Source organism: Haliotis rufescens, unplaced genomic scaffold (assembly GCF_023055435.1).
Source record: "Haliotis rufescens isolate VD_foot unplaced genomic scaffold, xgHalRufe1.0.p SCAF_12, whole genome shotgun sequence".
NCBI classification, from domain to species: Eukaryota; Metazoa; Mollusca; class Gastropoda; order Lepetellida; family Haliotidae; genus Haliotis; species Haliotis rufescens.
The window spans coordinates 33,597,769-33,617,952 of NW_025963802.1; the positions used below are offsets into that span (position 1 = coordinate 33,597,769).

At 41.5% G+C, this 20,184-nt stretch overlaps 1 protein-coding gene across 1 annotated transcript; it reads left to right on the top strand.

The window, feature by feature from the left end:
* The first annotated feature begins 9,564 nt into the window (after positions 1–9,564).
* On the top strand, positions 9,565–13,951 carry LOC124112447. The gene is made up of 3 exons (XM_046472556.2): positions 9,565–9,681; positions 10,189–10,280; positions 11,311–13,951. The coding sequence occupies exons 1-3, from the start codon at positions 9,565–9,567 to the stop codon at positions 13,949–13,951; spliced, it is 2,850 nt and encodes a 949-aa protein (XP_046328512.2).
* Positions 13,952–20,184: the final 6,233 nt, after the last annotated feature.

A 20,184-nucleotide genomic window follows, 5' to 3' on the forward strand; every position in this document is an offset into this window, starting at 1 on the left:
AAGTTTAAGAAAACTCTTGAATCTATTCTTGTCTTATGAAGGTTTTAAACTAACTACTGCTTGTATTAAGTCCAATTATATATTAAACAGAACTAATATTGAACATAATTTTTTCGGCATCTGATGTGTATGTTCCTTAAATAGAAGCAGTTTTGGGGGAAATATGCTTTGTAAATGTCACTGCTCAAGCTCCTTCCCAGCGCGTGACACCTTCGTTACACTCTTGGTTACATCGCTGCCACCAGTGTGGGCGTGGCCATTACAAGAATCTTGAAATTTGCCCTCTAACCCCAAATGTAGTAATGTTTATACTTTTGTTTCTGTCTTTGGGAATGCTATGATATTTCATTTTGAAAAGGTTTACGACTGACCATGTTTTCCAGATGAATTTATATTGTTGTTTTAATAATCATATTGGTTTGAGATTGCAGACTAACGGAAAATCAACCAACTTCTCCCTTACATTCTTACTATATCAATAACACGATAGTTTAAATGAAACAGAAATTCAAATTGACAAACAAAGAAAGTAATTTAGCAGCAATAAGTGTATTCGGCGTCACGACAGTCGTCACTTGTTTGTAAACATAACAGTCATTCGGTTGCGAGGTCAACTCCAAGCATGGTTGTGGCCACCTATCACAGTGGGGAGTTATGACTGGTGGCAGCGATAGTAGAGAGAGCTCCACGAACGGGCTATCGCTGTGAGGAGCTTGGTCATTGCTTTGCAAAGTATGACTTTAATAACTGAACTGAAGGTAAACACCTATGGTATTAAAAATAGTATACAGGCAAATATCATTGCAACAGAAATGGGACTTTCATACTGTATTTGTCAGTGAGTTTTAGGCTAGATAGTTATTGAACTGACTTAGTAGATAGAACATGGAGAAAAACTGTTTTCCCAAAACTACTATCCATTTTGATACACATTTACATAAACGCCTGTTGATAATATACCTCAAACATGTTTTCTGTTCTGTTGTTGGCGTCATTGGTAATTTGTAACATTGCTCTGTGTTGATACTTGATCGTAAGACATTCGTACCTGTGATACTATTAATATTTGCTCAAAATGCACCTGAAAAAAGATTTGTTTACTTAGGATACGACATGGTATTTGTTATGTTTGAAGACTTGATATACATCAAGTTTAAAGGTCATCGTTAACTTACTTCTAGTTATGATAATGTTATAAGCTCTGTTAGCGCTGGAGCTGTGTTAGTATACTGTTATTCATTAGCAGTGCTTGTAAATAGAAGAAAGAGAGATTTATAAGGCCATAACAAAGTAATTACTTCATCAGGTGGTATTTGTTTGTTTGTTTGTTGTTTAACGCCACACTCAGCAATATTCCAGCTGTATGACGGCAGTCAGTAAATAATTGAATCTGGAACAGACAATCCAGTGATTGATATCATGGGCATCGAACCATGCAATTAGGATACGATGACAAGCATCAACCAAGACCACCTGATCCTGTTAGCCACCCCTTACGGCAAGCATGGGTTGCTGAAGACCAATTCTAACCCGGATCTTCACGAGTCTCAGGTTGTATTAAGAAACTGAGTAATTGATAACAATGTTAATGAAAAAAGGTTTGACCTTATGAGTTGTTTCAGTATAACTGTTATATAAACTTATTGGTTGTCCACATTTGACATGAGACAAAAGTTGTTTGTTCTTTTAACTTTAAGGCAACTTTAAATATTCAACACTTAAACATCCTCAAACAAATATTTCTTCATTTGAATCCTTTATAAATTTAAATGTCACTTTATATAAACCAAGGTGTCATATTTTAAAGAACCAAAACTGTAATTTACAAATATAATCTGCATTTCAGTTATTTTGAAAACATTCTATTGTCATTGTAAATGAAAGACTATCTGCAAATCACCACTTGGAGATTTGTGTGGCATTTTACAGTGGTGGATTTGTTTTGGCCTTAGAATATTATTTTGAATTTTAGCTCAATGTTGTTTTTTTAATGACCCATTAGTCGTTATTTGTCATATGCGAATCATTTAGAATTCTGATGCCTTTATTTGGTCATTTTTTTTAATTAGTTGCCGGTATTTGTCATTCATTATCGTTCACTTAATATAAAACTAAATGTTTGGAATTTCCACTGCCTCAAATTGTGTGTATATTTTCACCAAGAATGACCTCATTCATACACAATGTCATACAGATTGTCATACAGATTGTCATACACAATGTCATACAGATTGTCATGCTGATTGTCATGCTGATTGTCATACAGAATGTCATAAAGATTGTCATACAGATTGTCATACACAATGTCATACAGATTGTCATACAGATTGTCATACAGAATGTCAAACAGAATGTCATACAGATTGTCATACACATGTCATACAGAATGTCATACACAATGTCATACAGATTGTCATACTGATTGTCATACACATTGTCATACACAATGTCATACAGATTGTCATACAGAATGTCATACAGATTGTCATACAAATATCCCCGCTGGCCTTGTTCAATCAGCTCCCATAGAAGTGTGTTTCTGTTGAACTGTTTTATTCATTAGATCTATTTAAGATGTTAATAATCCTATTTACACCTGGAGAGAGAAATGTTATATTGTTTTATATGTCTTTATTGCCATAGAAAATATTTGAATTTTATTTAATATACAATACTTGTTAGTGTAAAGTTGAGCTACATGTCGCAGATAACACATGTAGAGTATATTGTGGGAGCCACGGGTTGGCTAAGGCACTGCAATTTGCTGTGACCTGTTGCATCCCTTAGTTGTGCCAGGATCTGCTGATAAAAGTTGACATACAGGAGTCTTATTTTTACCTATTCTATTTGCCACAGCATCAGGATGTAACAGTGAGGGCTGGAACCCAAATGTTATTCATGTACCACTTGGCGATGTATTGTTTGTATATCTAAATTACTGTCATGCTTAATAAATAGAAAGTGTTTCAAATTCACCCTCTTCAATATATCTAGCCCTTCAGAAAATAGCAATGTCCCTTTTCATATAAACCTCTATCAAATCGATCACAAAAAAGGATTATTGTTTTCATTTTTTTTTACTTTCAAGCCCTCTTCTATTTTCAGGGGTATCAAATCACAATAAACTCCCTCTGTTTGATTGCCCCCCACCGCCACCCCACCCACCCCCACTCTCTGTTTGATTAAACCACAATAGCTATTAAATAGTGAACAATCTTTGCACAATTTCAATTTATTACAAAAATCTTTTCTTTGTTTTTCCATCCATCATTCCTATCTTTGATGTCCTTTTCCTTCTTCTCTCATTCCGTTTGTTGACATGCTGAATAGTGCTAATTGTTCCTGCAAATTGGTTTGTAATTTATTTTGTTTTTCACTTGTGCCATATGTTTCTGTTTATAAACTTGTTACTTTGTCTTTGTCCCGATATTTATTCTGTAAGCACTTGTAAAAAGTCATATGGTGTATACATTTAGGGGAGAATAAAAGCAGTCATCATCTTAACACTTGTTTGTTTGTTTGTTTGTGTATTAAAGCCATACTCAGCATTATTCCATCTATATGATAGTTGGACTTCAGCAAGTACTTGTGGCCGTGGCAGAGTCCATCTCAGCAAGACTCAAGTCCCTATATTGGGACTAAGGGTAGATCACTCCAATTGTAGGTTAAGTGAACAAGATATATTTATGTACTATACATGTATTGTATTTAAGAAATAAACTACGAGTGGGAGTTGTTTATCATACGTAAACATCGACCAAGAGTCGTTTATTTCTTATATGAGATATCAACATTATATACAGCCTCTTTAAGGATGTTGATAAAATGTATAAGCTTTAAATATAGTTACCTTAATTTTAATAATGATGATTCCCTGAATAGCATCTGACCTAGGCAATGACACTTCCCTCTAAAAAAAATAACGTTGTCCAATATTCAAGTCATCAAGTTGTGAGCGCACATTCGAATCTCCAAAAATGGAGTCATGATAGAACAATGTTTTATCATGAAATAAACCACGCTTCCTTCTTCATTGTTCTTTGCGATTTATTGCAAAGCTATTTTACATTTGTTATTAACCAGTAATTTTAAGTGTGGTATATTAGCTGAACATTTATATAACTGAGTTGCTTGGATAACAAAATATCCTTTCCCATCTGTAATTTCTCTGACTCGAAACCAACATGTAACCTACCTGGCACTGATGGGCTATACTTGACATGTTGGCATATACCTGGCACTGATGGGCTATACTTGACACGTTGGCATATACCTGGCACTGATGGGCTATACTTGACATGTTGGCATATACTTGACACTGATGGGCTATACTTGACACGTTGGCATATACCTGGCACTGATGGGCTATACTTGACATGTTGGCATATACCTGATACTGATGGGCTATACTTGACACACATTAGCATATACCTGGCACTGATGGGCTATACTTGACATGTTGGCAAAAACCTGATACTGATGGGCTATACTTGACACACATTGGCATATACCTGGCACTGATGGGCTATACTTGACATGTTGGCATATACCTGATACTGATGGGCTATACTTGACACACATTAGCATATACCTGGCACTGATGGGCTATACTTGACATGTTGGCAAAAACCTGATACTGATGGGCTATACTTGACACACATTAGCATATACCTGGCACTGATGGGCTATACTTGACACACATTGGCATATACCTGGCACTGATGGGCTATACTTGACACACATTGGCATATACCTGACACTGATGGGCTATACTTGACACACATTGGCATATACCTGATACTGATGGGCTATACTTGACATGTTGGCTGATACTGATGGGCTATACTTGACACACATTAGCATATACCTGGCACTGATGGGCTATACTTGACATGTTGGCAAATACCTGATACTGATGGGCTATACTTGACACACATTAGCATATACCTGGCACTGATGGGCTATGCTTGACATGTTGGCAAATATCTGATACTGATGGGCTATACTTGACACACATTAGCATATACCTGGCACTGATGGGCTATACTTGACATGTTGGCAAATACCTGATACTGATGGGCTATACTTGACACACAGTGGCACCTACCTGGCACTGATGGGCTATACTTAACACAAATTGGCATATACCTGATACTGATGGGCTATACTTGACACACATTGGCACCTACCTGGTACTGATGGGCTATACTTGACACACATTGGCATATACCTGGCGCTGATGGGCTATACTTGACACGTTGGCATATACCTGATACTGATGGGCTATACTTTACGCACAACATATACCTGACACTGATGGACTATACTTTACACACATTGGCATGAACCTGACACTGATGGGCTATACTTGACACACATTGGCATATACCTGACACTGGTGGGTTATGCTTGACACACTGGCATATTCTTGACACTGGTGGGCTATACTTGACACACTGGCATATACCTGACACTGGTGGGTTATGCTTGACACATTGGAATAAACTTGACACTGACAGGCTATACTTGACACACATTGGCATATACCTGACACTGATAGGCTATATTTGACACACATTGACATATACCTAACACTGACGGGCTATACTTTACACACATTGGAATATACCTGACACTGACGGGCTATACTTGACACACATTCGCATATACCTGACACTGACGGGCTGTACTTTACGCACAACATATACCTGACACTGACGGGCTATACTTGACACACAACATATACCTAACACTGACGGGCTATACTTGACACACATTAGCATATACCTGGCACTGATGGGCTATACTTGACACGTTGGCATATACCTGATACTGATCGGCTATACTTGACACACATTGGCATATACCTGGTACTGATTGGCTATACTTGACACACATTGGCATATACCTGGCACTGATGGCTATACTTGACACACATTGGCATATACCTGACACTGACGGGCTTTAATCGACACACATTGGCATATACCTGGCACTGATTGGCTATACTTGACACACATTGGCATATACCTGGCACTGATGGCTATACTTTACACACATTGGCATATACCTGACACTGACGGGCTTTAATCGACACACATTGGAATATACCTGGCACTGATTGGCTATACTTGACACACATTGGCATATACCTGACACTGATGGGCTATACTTGACACACTGGCATATACTTGACACTGACAGGCTATACTTGACACACATTGGTATATGCCTGACACTGACAGGCTATACTTGACACACATTGGCATATATATCTGACACTGATGGGCTATACTTGACACACTGGCATATATATCTGACACTGACAGGCTATACTTGACACACATTGGCATATATATCTGACACTGATGGGCTATACTTTACGCACAACATATACCTGACACTGATGTACTATACTTGACACACATTGGCATATACCTGACACTGACAGGCTATACTTGACACACATTGGCATATACCTGATACTGATGGGCTATGCTTGACACACATTGGCATATACCTGACACTGACAGGCTATATTTGACACACATTGGCATATACCTGACACTGGTGGGTTATGCTTGACACGCTGGCATATACGTGACACTGACAGGCTATACTTGACACACATTGGCATATATCTGATACTGATGGGCTATACTTGACACACATTGGCATATACCTGATACTGATGGGCTATACTTGACACACATTGGCATATACCTGACACTGACGGGCTATACTTGACACACATTGGCATATACCTGGCACTGATGGGCTATACTTGACACACATTGGCATATACCTGATACTGATGGGCTATGCTTGACACACATTGGCATATACCTGACACTGACAGGCTATACTTGACACACATTGGCATATACCTGACACTGGTGGGTTATGCTTGACACGCTGGCATATACGTGACACTGACAGGCTATACTTGACACACATTGGCATATATCTGATACTGATGGGCTATACTTGACACACATTGGCATATACCTGACACTGATGGGCTATACTTGACACACATTGGCATATACCTGACACTGACGGGCTATACTTGACACACATTCGCATATACCTGGCACTGATGGGCTATACTTGACACACATTGGCATATACCTGGCACTGATGGGCTATACTTGACACACATTGGCATATACCTGACACTGACGGGCTATACTTAACACAAATTGGCATATGCCTGACACTCATCGGCATATATGCGACCCATGGGCATATACCTGACTCTGATAGACCTGTATATTTCTGTTATAAATAGTACCAACATGTTCTGTGGATCATCCAGTTCAATCAACCCCAAGATGCCAGCATCATAGCATGAACTGTGTGGGAGTAGGACCAGTAATTGGATTCTCGGTCTGAAGTAAATTGACAAGTTTCGTGAATTGTGACAAGCTTGCTTCTCTCCTGACAAATCCAAACAGTATGTTTCAGCTATCCCCGTCAGATGTTCAAATCTTGATGTTGACCACTGCAACTTAATGAAATTGAATGGCAGCTGCATGTCATGACAAATTGGATGAAGTCAGTTAGGATTCAAACATTCCATTACTGGAACTGACTGAGGTAATGAGTGAGTAGGGTTTAACGCCGATTTTAACACTATTCCAGTTATATCACGGCGTATCAGCTTAATGTGTGAGGAAAGCCCGAAGTGATGCAGGTTTCAGATGTTTCCCACTTCGATGAAACCCACGAGCATGGGTATGGTGCTGACAAACCTAGAAACATAATCGGGGCGAACCGGGATTCGAACCCACAATCATAGGTTTCTGGCGTCTTAGACGACTGGGCCACCCGTACCCCCGGAATACGTTGAAAGTATTGGAGATAGTTACTCCCTGTCAACTAATTAGGGTTGCGACGGGTACTCGAGTACCCGATAACGGGTCAGGTAGCCTAGGACTCGAGTCCAATTTTCAGGACTCGAGTACCCGTTCAGGGGAGATAACTCGTAAGTCACTTCAAAATGGACGACAAAGCGGACAAACGTTCAAATGTTTGGGTGTATTTTGACCTTGATGACACAAAAAAAAAGACCAAATGCCGTCTCTGTGGCATATGTATCAGCTACGCAGGTAGTTCGACGAGTTCCATGAAAAAGCATCTAAGTTTTAAACACAAGATCATTTACTTTGATATTCTGCGTCACTTGTGGTTTTAGGTAAGCCATGCAGGCATTTAATAAAAAAAACATAATACCTTAGAATAGATCAATAGATGTTTGATGACCTTTTGTTCGCAAAAGCATTACAAACAAGAGGGCAACATTGAACTACGGGTACTCGAGTCCGGTTCGGGTATTGCCTGCCGGGTACTCGAGTTCAGTTTTCGTACCCGGTCGCAACCCTACAACTAATAACACCACAGTCAAACATAAAGTGCTTAGCTGATAATTTCCAATCAAGACCCACATATCTCTCCTCAAACCTTCCACGATTATGCCCGGTGATCCATCCAAGGATCATAATCAGGGCGATTCTGGGAGGTATCGCGCTGGAGAAGCACTGATCATAATAGGGTCGAAGCTGGGATTCGAACCCCACGACCAGCAAAATCTGCCACGAACACCAGTGTGATCACCTTGGCCCTCTGCAGAAACATGCTGTGGTGTATCTAGCAATGAAAGTCCTATTACCTCTCCAGCCTGCGTTTATCGGATGGATAAGTTATTCAATCTGATGATGGGTGAGTATGGTATTACGCCGCTTTTAGCAATATTCCAGCAATATCACGGCGGAGGACACAAGAAATGGACTTCATACATTGTACCCATGTGAGGAATCGAACCGGATCTTCGGCGTGACGAGCGAACGCTTTAACCACTAGGCTACCCCAACGCCATCAACTGATGATAACCCATCAACACTCGAGTCTGACAGAAACAATCGACTCTATTCTGTTATTGTACATCTCAGATTTAAACTAAACTGTTCCGAGGAAGAAGAGGTCTTCAGGAACCCAAGCTTGTCATAACAAGCGACTATGCTTGTCGAAAGAGGCGAGTAAGCTTGTCGAAAGCGGCGACGAACGGGATCGGGTGGTCAGGTTCGCTCGATACTCATAATATCAATGAATGGATTGGCTGGTCCAGACTCGATTATTAATTACAGATCGCCCTCATATAGCTGCGGCGTTAAACAACAAACAAACAAACAAACCAAGTCAGCGAGTCTGACCACCCGACCCCATAAGTCGACAAGCATAGTCACCTTTCACGGCGAGCATGGGTTGCTGAAGGTCGCCTTTTATGACCAGTATCGGGTAAACTACACTTTGCTTTATTGAAAACATATCTTCACGTTTTATTGCCCGGACAATAATTCCCCATGTCTAAACAAGGCGGCACTAACTCTGTGCATAGTGGAGATGCTGTAAGGAGCTTAGCGATGCCCACACTTCCATCATAGACAAATGTGACGTCACAAAACGATGACGTCATAGAATGTTTCCAAGACGGACAAGACAGAAGTGTCATTAGCAACTGTGTTGGTCTTTGCGGCATCACATGCGATTCATCAGCTCTTCAAAATGAAAGCTTTACAAGTTGAAGGTTTGAGTGGAGGAGACCCCCCGCTTATAGAGACGGGAGGAGACGCCCCTTGGAGACAGTCGGGGGTGATGAAGACGATCAACGCCATCTACAAGGTAAATAGCATCAGAAACCCTTTAGTCCATTTGTTGACCTTTCTAGTAAGGGCATGTTTCATACAGACGCCAAACCCTGTAGTATGGAACTCGTTTGTCCGGACACCCAGCTATCCGGACGAATTCTGAGGTTGATTACTACAGGGTGTAACGATTTCACAAGGAGCATTCAGTCCGATTTGACGAGGTTATACAGTCCATTTCCTTGGATATTCCTTTTAGAGAAACTAACTTCAATCTTAAATAAGGCTGGCGTGAGCTGCAACATTGAAATTTTATGACTGGTCATTAAAATTATTTCGGGAATATAACTAACCAATCAACTGACACAATCCATCATGACAACTGCATTATTGTAATATTAATAGATTATTAAAAACAGAGTTTCAAAGGAATATATATATATATAGATTTACCAATCACTGCTAAAGCTGTGAACGCTCTGGTCCTTGTATCAGGAGTAAAATAATGTTTTAAGGTTTCATAAGAATCTATTTTCATTTGCAGGTGACTCGGAGAGAAATTCAGATTTGCTCTGAAATGGCCAGAAAAGAGAAAAACCTGTGGACCAGAAAGGACGCTCGCTCACTGAGTGAACGGTAAGACATCTGTACCTTAGAACCCCGTTCGTTAAAACATATATTGTGATGATGATGGAGTGACCATGGTAAATGACTTGGACTCACATGAAGGTTATTTCTAAGTTGTGACCTGGCTGGTGTGTACTCACAGACATGGAACAGCACATTATAACAATTATCTTTATCATGTAACACTTGGCCGTCTAAACTCCATTATTAACTAATATAAAAAGTATCAATTATGTAAAAGTTAGAAATGATGATCAATTAGCAATTGATTAACACCTTAAACCTCCTTTTGATTAACCCGTCATGTCAATGTCCCTTCAAAGGCAAATTATCAATCAGAGGAGAGAACACCTGGTATCATCACTATTTGATAGTGATTCAGAAACACATGCAAATGATCGGAATTATTTAATCGACTGTTCTTTTAGCAGAAATTTCTAATGAATATGAAAAATTTGTTTGCTTGTATTTAATTAATAAACTCGTCGTATCAAGTTTATTAAAGACAAATAATCATACCTGATGTGACCGCCTCCGTGGTCTAGTGGTAGAACGTCCGCCGAAAGCAGAAGGTCCGGGGTTCGATCCCAGGCCGCATCATACTAAAAGACGTTAAAAGATGGTACTTGTTACCCTGCCTGGCGCTCGGCATTAAGGGGCTAAAACAAGGACTGGTCGGCTCAGAGTCAGTATACTGTGTCTGAGTGGGCATGCACTATTAATCGGCATCAGTCAGGACTGAAACAAGCAGCCACACACGCACGTGCATGCACGTCGCTAAAAAAGTGCAATAATCTTGGACGCGACGTTAAACCCCATTTCACCACACCTCATGTTCGATCACTGCTCAAACAGTCACTGGTTTGTCTGGTCCACATGCTATTTCTTCCATGCTGCTTTTTGTGTTACATTGATGACTGCGACTTGTAACAAACTAACATTATACATGATGCAGATGTTGGCCCATTTATCCAAATCAGATATTGTTTGTGAATTATTCCTGTACGGGTGTATTATGAAATGTCTTCTTGTTTTACAGCATGCAGGTCAGTCTAGGGGGCGCTAACATGACAGTCACGTGCCGCAGCTGGGACGCCATTCCCTCCTCATATATCTACCCACGTGACAACCAGCCTCGTTCTGACCAAAGTGGGTGTGGCGATGAAGCATGGGTGAGGAACCCCAAGGGAACCACCTTCTCTGCAGTGAGGGAAGACGGGAGCCGATCCACAGTTGTCTTCGTTCCACTGTCTTCCAACAAAATGTGCACAAGTAACCTGTTCCGAGGCCCATTAGGACAGGTTAATGTGGTGAGTGCAGATGAACTGAAGGAGATCATATTCAACCATCTTCAAACCAAGGACACGTGTCTCCAGATCTTCACACAGGTCGGTGGGCAGAAAAGTAACCCCACCACCTCCTGTGGCAGCCAGGCCTCCAAGAGCACCACCTCCTGTGGCAGTCAGACTTCCACCAGCACCACCTCCTGTGGCGCCCAAGTCTCTGTTGCCACCACATCCAGTGGGATCCAAGTCTGTCCCCGTACCCGCCATGTAGAGATCCAAGCTTCACCTGCCCAGGTGGACGTCGCCTGTCAGACGGATCCAGTACCAGCTCGTGATGTCCAGGTCGGTGCCTCACTTGACTCTGTGAACATAGAAACAGAGACCCAGGATACAAGCAGCCTCAGTAAAGACTCAGCTGATTCAACTCAGTTTCTGCTGACTCCAGACTTCTTTGTCAAGTCACCATCTGCAGCGCCAAAGAGGGTTTTCGAACCATCCGTGACGAAGAAGTATGAACTCATTCCACCATCCTTCTATGAGCAAAGAGCAATCAAATCATTTGATGTATTTTTTGACAGACAATCATCCATGGCTTTTCAAAAATATAAATCAGCAGCGGCCCGACTGTTGGTGGACAGCAGTGAATGTACCACTGTCAGCAGCACTGAGAGATCACCAGCGAACCAATGCATTGAAAGATCCAGCCAGGGACAACACATTCCTGAGGGAGATCCGTGCTCGACTCCGAAGACAGTGTCCATGCGGGATGATGTGCATGAGTATGATGTGTTTGCCACAGGGGAGAGAACCTGGTTTAAAGCTAAGACCAAGGAACTGTCTAAATCTTCTGAGGACAGGAATGAACTAAGCCTGGCTGATGAACTCGCCCAACAGAGTCGCCAGTTACCCCAAGAGATGTCTTGCTGTGACACGAAGCAGGTACCAAAGCAAAAAGATATTGACCAGGTCCTCTTACAAGAAACGAGGTTTGAGAGTTCTCACAGAAATAATGTCACAGAGGATATGGTTACCAAGACAACAAGCCACTCTGACATGAGTCTGGTCGAGGACTTTCCTGTTGAATACACAGATCCCCATTTCATTGAGAACCTCATCCGCAGGTCTTTCAGTGGTGAAGCATCCCCATCCAGAAACATGATGTCACTTGCTGATGAACTACAGACCACAGACATGGGGCTGCAAACCCAACATGGACATACACGGAATACAATGAGTCTTGCAATGGAGCTCGCCCAGGCAAAGGAGATCTCGCCAAGGAAACCTAACCCATCTGTAGAAGAGTCACGACATACGTCCTCAGATTTGTCCTTACAGGAACAACAGGAGTTGATGAGGAAGCAGATGATGTCCTTTGAAAAAGCAAAGCTTTTGTCACACAAAGCTGTGGTGGCTCAACTACTATCTGCACGCAGCGAGAAGCAGATTTCGGACACTCTGTCTGCTGTCCGTGCAGTCAGTGAGGTTAAAGTTGCAGAGGAATCGCCAAGCAAAGTCACTGATGATGTCATGCTCCGTGTCTTCGGCTTTGATCCGAGAGTCTCACCTTTCACAGTCAATGGTTACCCACTTCTGCCTTCTATGTCTGATGATCTAGATCACATCGACCTACCGATTCTAGAGAAGAGGGATGTGCGGTTTGCAAAGAAAGATGATGGCATGTTTAAGTGTGTGGGTCGTGGTGCCTATGGCTGTGTCTACCTGGCGGAGATGTCTGGACGCGAGGGGAAGCTGGTGGTGAAGGACTATATCAATGAGGGCGTCATCTGGGAAGTGATCCAACACGAGGCCAGGCTCCTGAAGTACCTCTCAGACACCAACTGTGTCCCTGAGTTTGTCGGATTAATAACTTCCTCTGCATCCATAGGTGGGTACTCCTTAGTGCAGGAGTACTTCGGCAACGGTCTCACCATACTGAAGCTGTTATTCAGCCAAGATAAACTGAGCAAGAAGACCTGGATGAGCATCTGCTGCCAGCTGGCAGAAGGACTCGAGGCGATCCATGCTAAACATGTCCTCCTCAATGATCTAAAGAGTGACAATGTACTTGTGGACCTTACTTCTGGATTACCTAAAATCAGATACATCGATGTGGGAATGGCTACTTACAGACAGGGGCTTCAGTTCGAGTGTTCCCGACCTCAGGTAGAAGATCATAATTACCTGGCCCCAGAGGTGTGCATGGGGTCCCACTCCAGCATCTTGTCGGATATCTACAGTCTGGGGCATCTCCTGGGACAGATTGGCAGGAAGAGTCAGATCCCGGAGCTGGAGAGTGTGAGTCAGTCCTGCACAGAGCAGCTGCCCATAGAGAGGATGTCACTGGCCACTGTCTGGGCCGAGCTGGACGTCATCTTCAGGGCTGTAGCGGAATAGAGAAGGAGCAGAGGAGAAGGAGCAGGAGGACCTAGGGAGCTTCGCAGTTCCTCAGTAAAAGACTGTCCCCTGTTGTTTCACAGACACTAGAAACAGAATACAGCTCCGCGTCTCCTTCAAGATAGCAAGAAGCCCTCATCTTGCCTGTATATACACTTCTGAACATTATAGTAACCCTCCCTCTGATATATTTTGACATACTTATAACTGGCTGAAATACCAATTGCATTGTGTCTGTGTTCCACGTCCATTTCGATAGGAATACATATATTTTTATTTTACCAATTGTTACTATGTTGTCAATGTGATGCTGTGCTTATAGGAGCTTAAAAGCCAATGACCAAAGATGGAAAGAGGTAGCCGGCGATGTTTCTAATGATAAAGTGCATTTACGAAAATAGAACATGACAATTCTGATGTGCACGTATCATTTGAGCGGGCCGGACCTTTATCCTCTATAACTTATTATGTATATGCGTAAAATAATTAAAATGCTCGTGGAAAGAATGAAGAATATTTAAATTCAGAGTTACAGATAGAAATGGCCACCAATATCCGAAAGGGGTGAAAGGCACAACAGCTTCTGGTCAATGACGAAATGCCAGGATTATACGCCAATGTTCGTGTCACCGCTGTATTGTATATAAGTGTGGGTGTCTGTGCACCGAAGAGAGTTCTAATGTTACCCGAGCTTATTACCTGTTTCGCCAGAGTTATTCCTGATTAAACTACTAGTTTGTGGTTTACTAAAAACATAGCATGCAACACTGGACCCGTGAAGATCCGGGGTAGAATAGGTGCTTGCCGTAAAAGGCGTCTAACGGGATCGGGTGGTCAGGCTCGCTGACTTGGTAGATGCATGTCATCGTATACCAATTGCGTTAATCGATGCTCATAATATCAATCACTGGATTGTCTGGTCCGGACTCGATAATTTACAGACCGCCGTCATATAGCTGGAATATTGCTTCGTGCGGCGTTAAATAACAAACAAACAAACAAACAAACAAACAAACAAACACATATAACACTGTATTCCGTCCATATCCATGTTGATTGTAATTAATGGGACGCCACCTCAAAACGTGTCTTGTTTTTAATATTCAACCAGTGCCATGATGTGTTACTTTTTGTAAAAACATGGATATCTGTATAAATATGCCCATGTGTTACGCATATACAATTGTTAGGTACCGTTTGTACCACATATACAAGCCTGTTACATATACAAGTGCTATGCAAAGACATTCATATGAATAATGTGTTTAGATATACAACGATTTGTATTTTTTTAATTTTTACTTAATAAATTGTTGGTTTTGAAAACATGTGTTGAGATTTTATTGGCAATTGTAAGGTATTCTCACATGCACGTAGCCTTATTAACGTGTGAGATGTGTAGTCATGGTAGTAGTGGTAGTGGTAGTAGAAGTAGAAGTAGTAGTAGTAGTAGGAGTAGGTGTAGTAGTTGTAGTAAATGTTTAACTTTCTTGTATGTTGTTTATCGCCGCAATATTCCAGCCATATGACGACGGTATGAAAATGATTTGGTGGACCAGACAATCCAGTGATTGACACCATGAGCAACGATCTACGCAATTGGGATACGATGACATATGCATCAACCAAGTCAGTGAGCCTGACCATCCGATCCCGTCAGTCGCCTCCTTCGACAAGCATTGGTTGCTGAAGATCATTTCTAACGCGAAGGTTCACGGATTTGCTGTAGTAGTCGTAGTCGTAGTCGTAGTAGAAGTAGTAGTAGTAGTACTATTGCTAATGTAGTAGATCCTTCGGCTACTATTGCTGCTGCTACGTCTACTGATGATAATGAATGGCATGGTGTGTACACAAATTTAGAATCTGGTGCAAACATGGCGGGTCACAGAAAAGTGTGCAGTAAGCGCCGCTTCTTCGGGCAAATTTAACCGTCACAGTAAGCTACCAAATGAAGAATTAATGCACCTGTGAAAACAATTTGTCACTTCGTCCAGGTTACTTCTAGGTTATCCCAGTTCACTTCCCTCGTGTGTAGTGGTTTATTGGTTTTCTGCGTGTTAGTTTACGTGTTAGTGTTCCATTAGTCCTGCGCCATGACTGTGGAATATATAAAGAGCTATATATTAGAGCCTAGGCAAGTAAAGATCAAAATAAAGTCCATTTTCCTTGAAAACAGCACAGGAGGAAAGGTTCTTTTGAAAAGAAAGACAACCATTTTAAAGAAATGTTTCCATCGACTAAATTCTGGTTTACCGTGTGTGTTATATGTTTAATTGATCCTGGTCTAAAAATACACCGAGTTATTTAGCTGGATTCTTGAACACCTATACATGTGTCTGTGCATATCTATTTCTGATATCTTAAAGTGTGGTTGAAAAGAAGGAATTCGTGTTTTAAAATTGAACATGAAATTATTATTATTATTATTATTATTATTTTAAAAAAAGATGAGGATATTTATACACAGAGATACACGTAAGCACCTACTACCGGGTACCCATTTACTACGGTGTGAACGAGGTATAACTGGTAGATCTACAGAGAATGGGCTCGTTCTGAGCATTGATCCTGCAATTGAAAAAAGGCGCTCGGTTTCGACCATGTAAGACCAACAAGCATTAAATCAATTAAGTTTGCACCAATATGTCACCTTGTTTTCGTGGCTGTTGTTTAATGCTGCGCTCAGAACAAGTCCAGCTGTAAAGACAGCGGCCTGCATACCATCGACTAATGTTGTCTTATAGTCCCAGAGATGGGAGCGATATAAGAGGTCTATACAAGCTGATGTTTGTTTCAAAGACAAAAAGCTGAATTTTCAAAATAAAAGAAGTATTATTGCATCGGAAATATATGAGAAGACTTTGTGTGTATGACTGCGAAGGTTGTTGTATTCTCTATATTTTGATACTAAATGTTAAAAGAAAATTATGTATAATTTTGATGAAAACATCCATTTAGTTATGAGCAGTATAATGCATAAAACGTGATGAGTCATGATATCAGCGCCCCCTAGTGATTTTCGTAAGACGATTTTTCAGCCTTTTATGTCTTTGAAACAAACATTAACTTGTATAGACCACGTGGGTGAAATAAATCGCTCCCATCTCTTGGATTATTAACGATTTCAATGCCGCCAGTGTGGACGATGACGGCAACCCACCCCGTCACCCACGCCGATCCATCTTTAGTCGCCTCCTACACTAATATAGAATACTGGTGATCCATTGGAATCACCTCAGGAATATCAGTTAGGGATGAATACCTTATCGGTCACTGCTGCAAGCTGTAGGGTTGTTAGGAATTGATCCGCACAATATTTCTCACTACACAATGTTTTCGGGGCAACCAACATATTATTTAATTACTTTGGATGTGGTAATCGGAGGCAATTCCCCCCTCCCCCCCCCCCCCCCCCCCCCCCCCACACACACACACACACAAACTGTCTAAAATAAAAAAATTTTAAAAAAAAAACGCACGTCAAACGCCGAGTTATTCAGTTGCATTCTTGAACATCTATAAACATGTTTCTGTGCACAACTGACAACGTAAACTGTGGTTGAAAACAAGGAATTAATGTTTTTTATATGAATATAAAATGATGATGATTGTTATTATTATAAATTTTTTTAAATTATTATTATTATTATTATTATTATTATTTATTGAAAAAAAAATCAATTTAATTGGATGTGGTAATCAGAGGCAATCCCCCTCACCCTCAAACCTAGGTCGTAGGATCATTAATATTCATGAGTTATTCCTTTTATGGGACAAGTTCCCGTACAAATCTTGAGGGCATATAGGTTTTTATTATGCCTCAAAGTGAGTAGGACTACTGACTCCACATGAGCCCGTATACCGTCAGTACAAATCCAAGATGGTTGTTACTGACCTAATATGAGACCGTATACCGTCAGTAACAGCCATCTAAGATTTTCCAACACCCACTTCACATATTTCACATGAAAATCCTGATACAGAGATTCGTTATTCGACACTGTTTTGTGTTTTTGTATCATAAATTGTGATGTGACAGGACATTAACCTTTTGTCAATCACGTTCGTTGCTTTATCGATAAAGATTATAGTTGAAATTGTCAACAAGGTTTGGCCTCTAAGGTTTGAAGAGTAGTCTCCCTTTGACCCTTAACGCCAGCGGACTAACCTTAGAAGAGTAGGGCGATATAGATAACTTTATAACTTATAACTTTTCGGTATAATAAATTCGTTATGGTGTCTTTAGGTGCCGTATACGGTGTCATATTAGGTTAGCAGAAAAATATTAGGCTCGGCTGACGTCTCGCCTATCGTGGAGGTAATGTAATAGTATCATGACCGAGTTCGATTCAAGTATAGACATATTTTTCAGGTTTATATCGCCACTGACATTTATGATAAGATTGATGTGTTATACTAGAAAACGTGAATTAAGTGGTATAGTACATTTATTGCGTTGTTACTATTTTTACAAAACTGTAAAAGACTTCAAAGGCTTTGTGTACCTATCGTGGAGGTAACGTTACATTAAATAATTCACACACATTTCCCATCAATATAACAAAATGAGAATACTATGTATTGCTACATACAAGGCAATACGGGCATACGAGGCGCACTTTCGAGACCTTCAGGTGGCAGGGCGTTGGTCCGAGGAAGATCGTTGCCTCCACATCAACAATCTCGAATTCACGGCAGCTTTTCTGGCGGTCTCGCATTGTACAGAGCTCCTACGCTCCTCTTCTCTCGTGATCCCGTCCTACAACACTGCGGTCGTGTGGTACGTCAACAGAATGACATCCACAAAGTCGATGTCCCTCCTCTCGTTCGCTCTCGAGTTCTTTCAACTCATCGACTCTCTCAACATCCACGTCCGGGCGCGGCATATTCCAGGTGTCTCCAACATCATAGTAGTCTCCCTTTCCCGACCCCACAAACAATCACCGCGTGACCGTTCTGTATCACCCCGGAAGTACAAGGATGCTGCTTCTGGATTGGTTTGTTGTTTTACGCCGCACTCAGCAATATTCCAGCTATATGAAAGCGGTCTGTACAAATCGAGTCTGGACCAGACAATCCAGTGATTAATATCATGCGCATCGATCCACGCAATTGGGATCGATGACATGCATCAACCAAGTCAGCGAGCCTGACCACCCGATCCCGTTAGTCGCCTTTTTACGACAAGCATAGTCTCCTTTTAATGCAAACATGGGTTGCCGAAGAACTATTCTATCCCGGAATCTTCACGGGTCTGAAGTACGATACAGTTTTCGCCTCTCACCACCTTTGCGTTTCTCAGTCACGGACGTCCAGGGCCCCGTTCCTCAAAGCGATCTTAGCGCTACAATAATCGTAAGCCTATGTTAAAGTATGGGACTTACGATCACCTTAGCGCTAAGATTGCTTTGGGCCGGGGGCTCCACAAATTCGGTCCGTTGGTGGTGGCGCAATCCTTACTGTGATCCTTACGTGTTTTACGATTGTATATACAGATTAAATCACTGAACATTTAATTTGGTACCCCGGTGTTATGTGTTTTTTATTGTTCGGGAGTCCCTTTTGGAGGGTGGATCAGCTCGTCTGAGGAGACCTTTTTAGTCTTCACCTGGGATGTCGCCACGAGGCGTGTCCCGAACCTTTATACCGCTCACCTCTGCCCTGGGTATTTGTGATGTAGGGTTTGGGTTCGAAGGTCCTTCCTATGGAATATTGTCGATCGTTACTCCTTTCGCTTTTGTTAACTTCATGCACTCGAATGTGTTTGATATCCTTGACGAAGCGTTAAAAGAGTTACCAAACCTGGCGCACCCAATTGTCCGTGTGAAATAGTGCTGTTTTGAATCGGTGCCTTTCCAGGATCGATTTCGTCGTTTCGCTTGTGCGTTTACAGCTATCTCCTATTGTTGTTGGTTGACGCCGCACTCAGCAATATTCCAGCTATATGATGGCGGTCTGTAAATAATCGAGTCTGAACCTGGCAACATGCTTCAACCAAGTCACCGAAGCCTGACCACCCGATCCCTTTTGTCGCCTCTTACGACAAGCATAGTCGTCTGTTAGCATGTCATCGTATCTCAATTGCGTGGATCAATGCTCATGATGCCAATCACTGGATTGTCTGGTCAAGACTCGATTATTTACAGACCACCGTCATATGGCTGGAATATTGCTGAGTGCGACGTTAAACAACAAACAAACAAACAAAAGAGTAGGAAAATGTTAGTTTATCA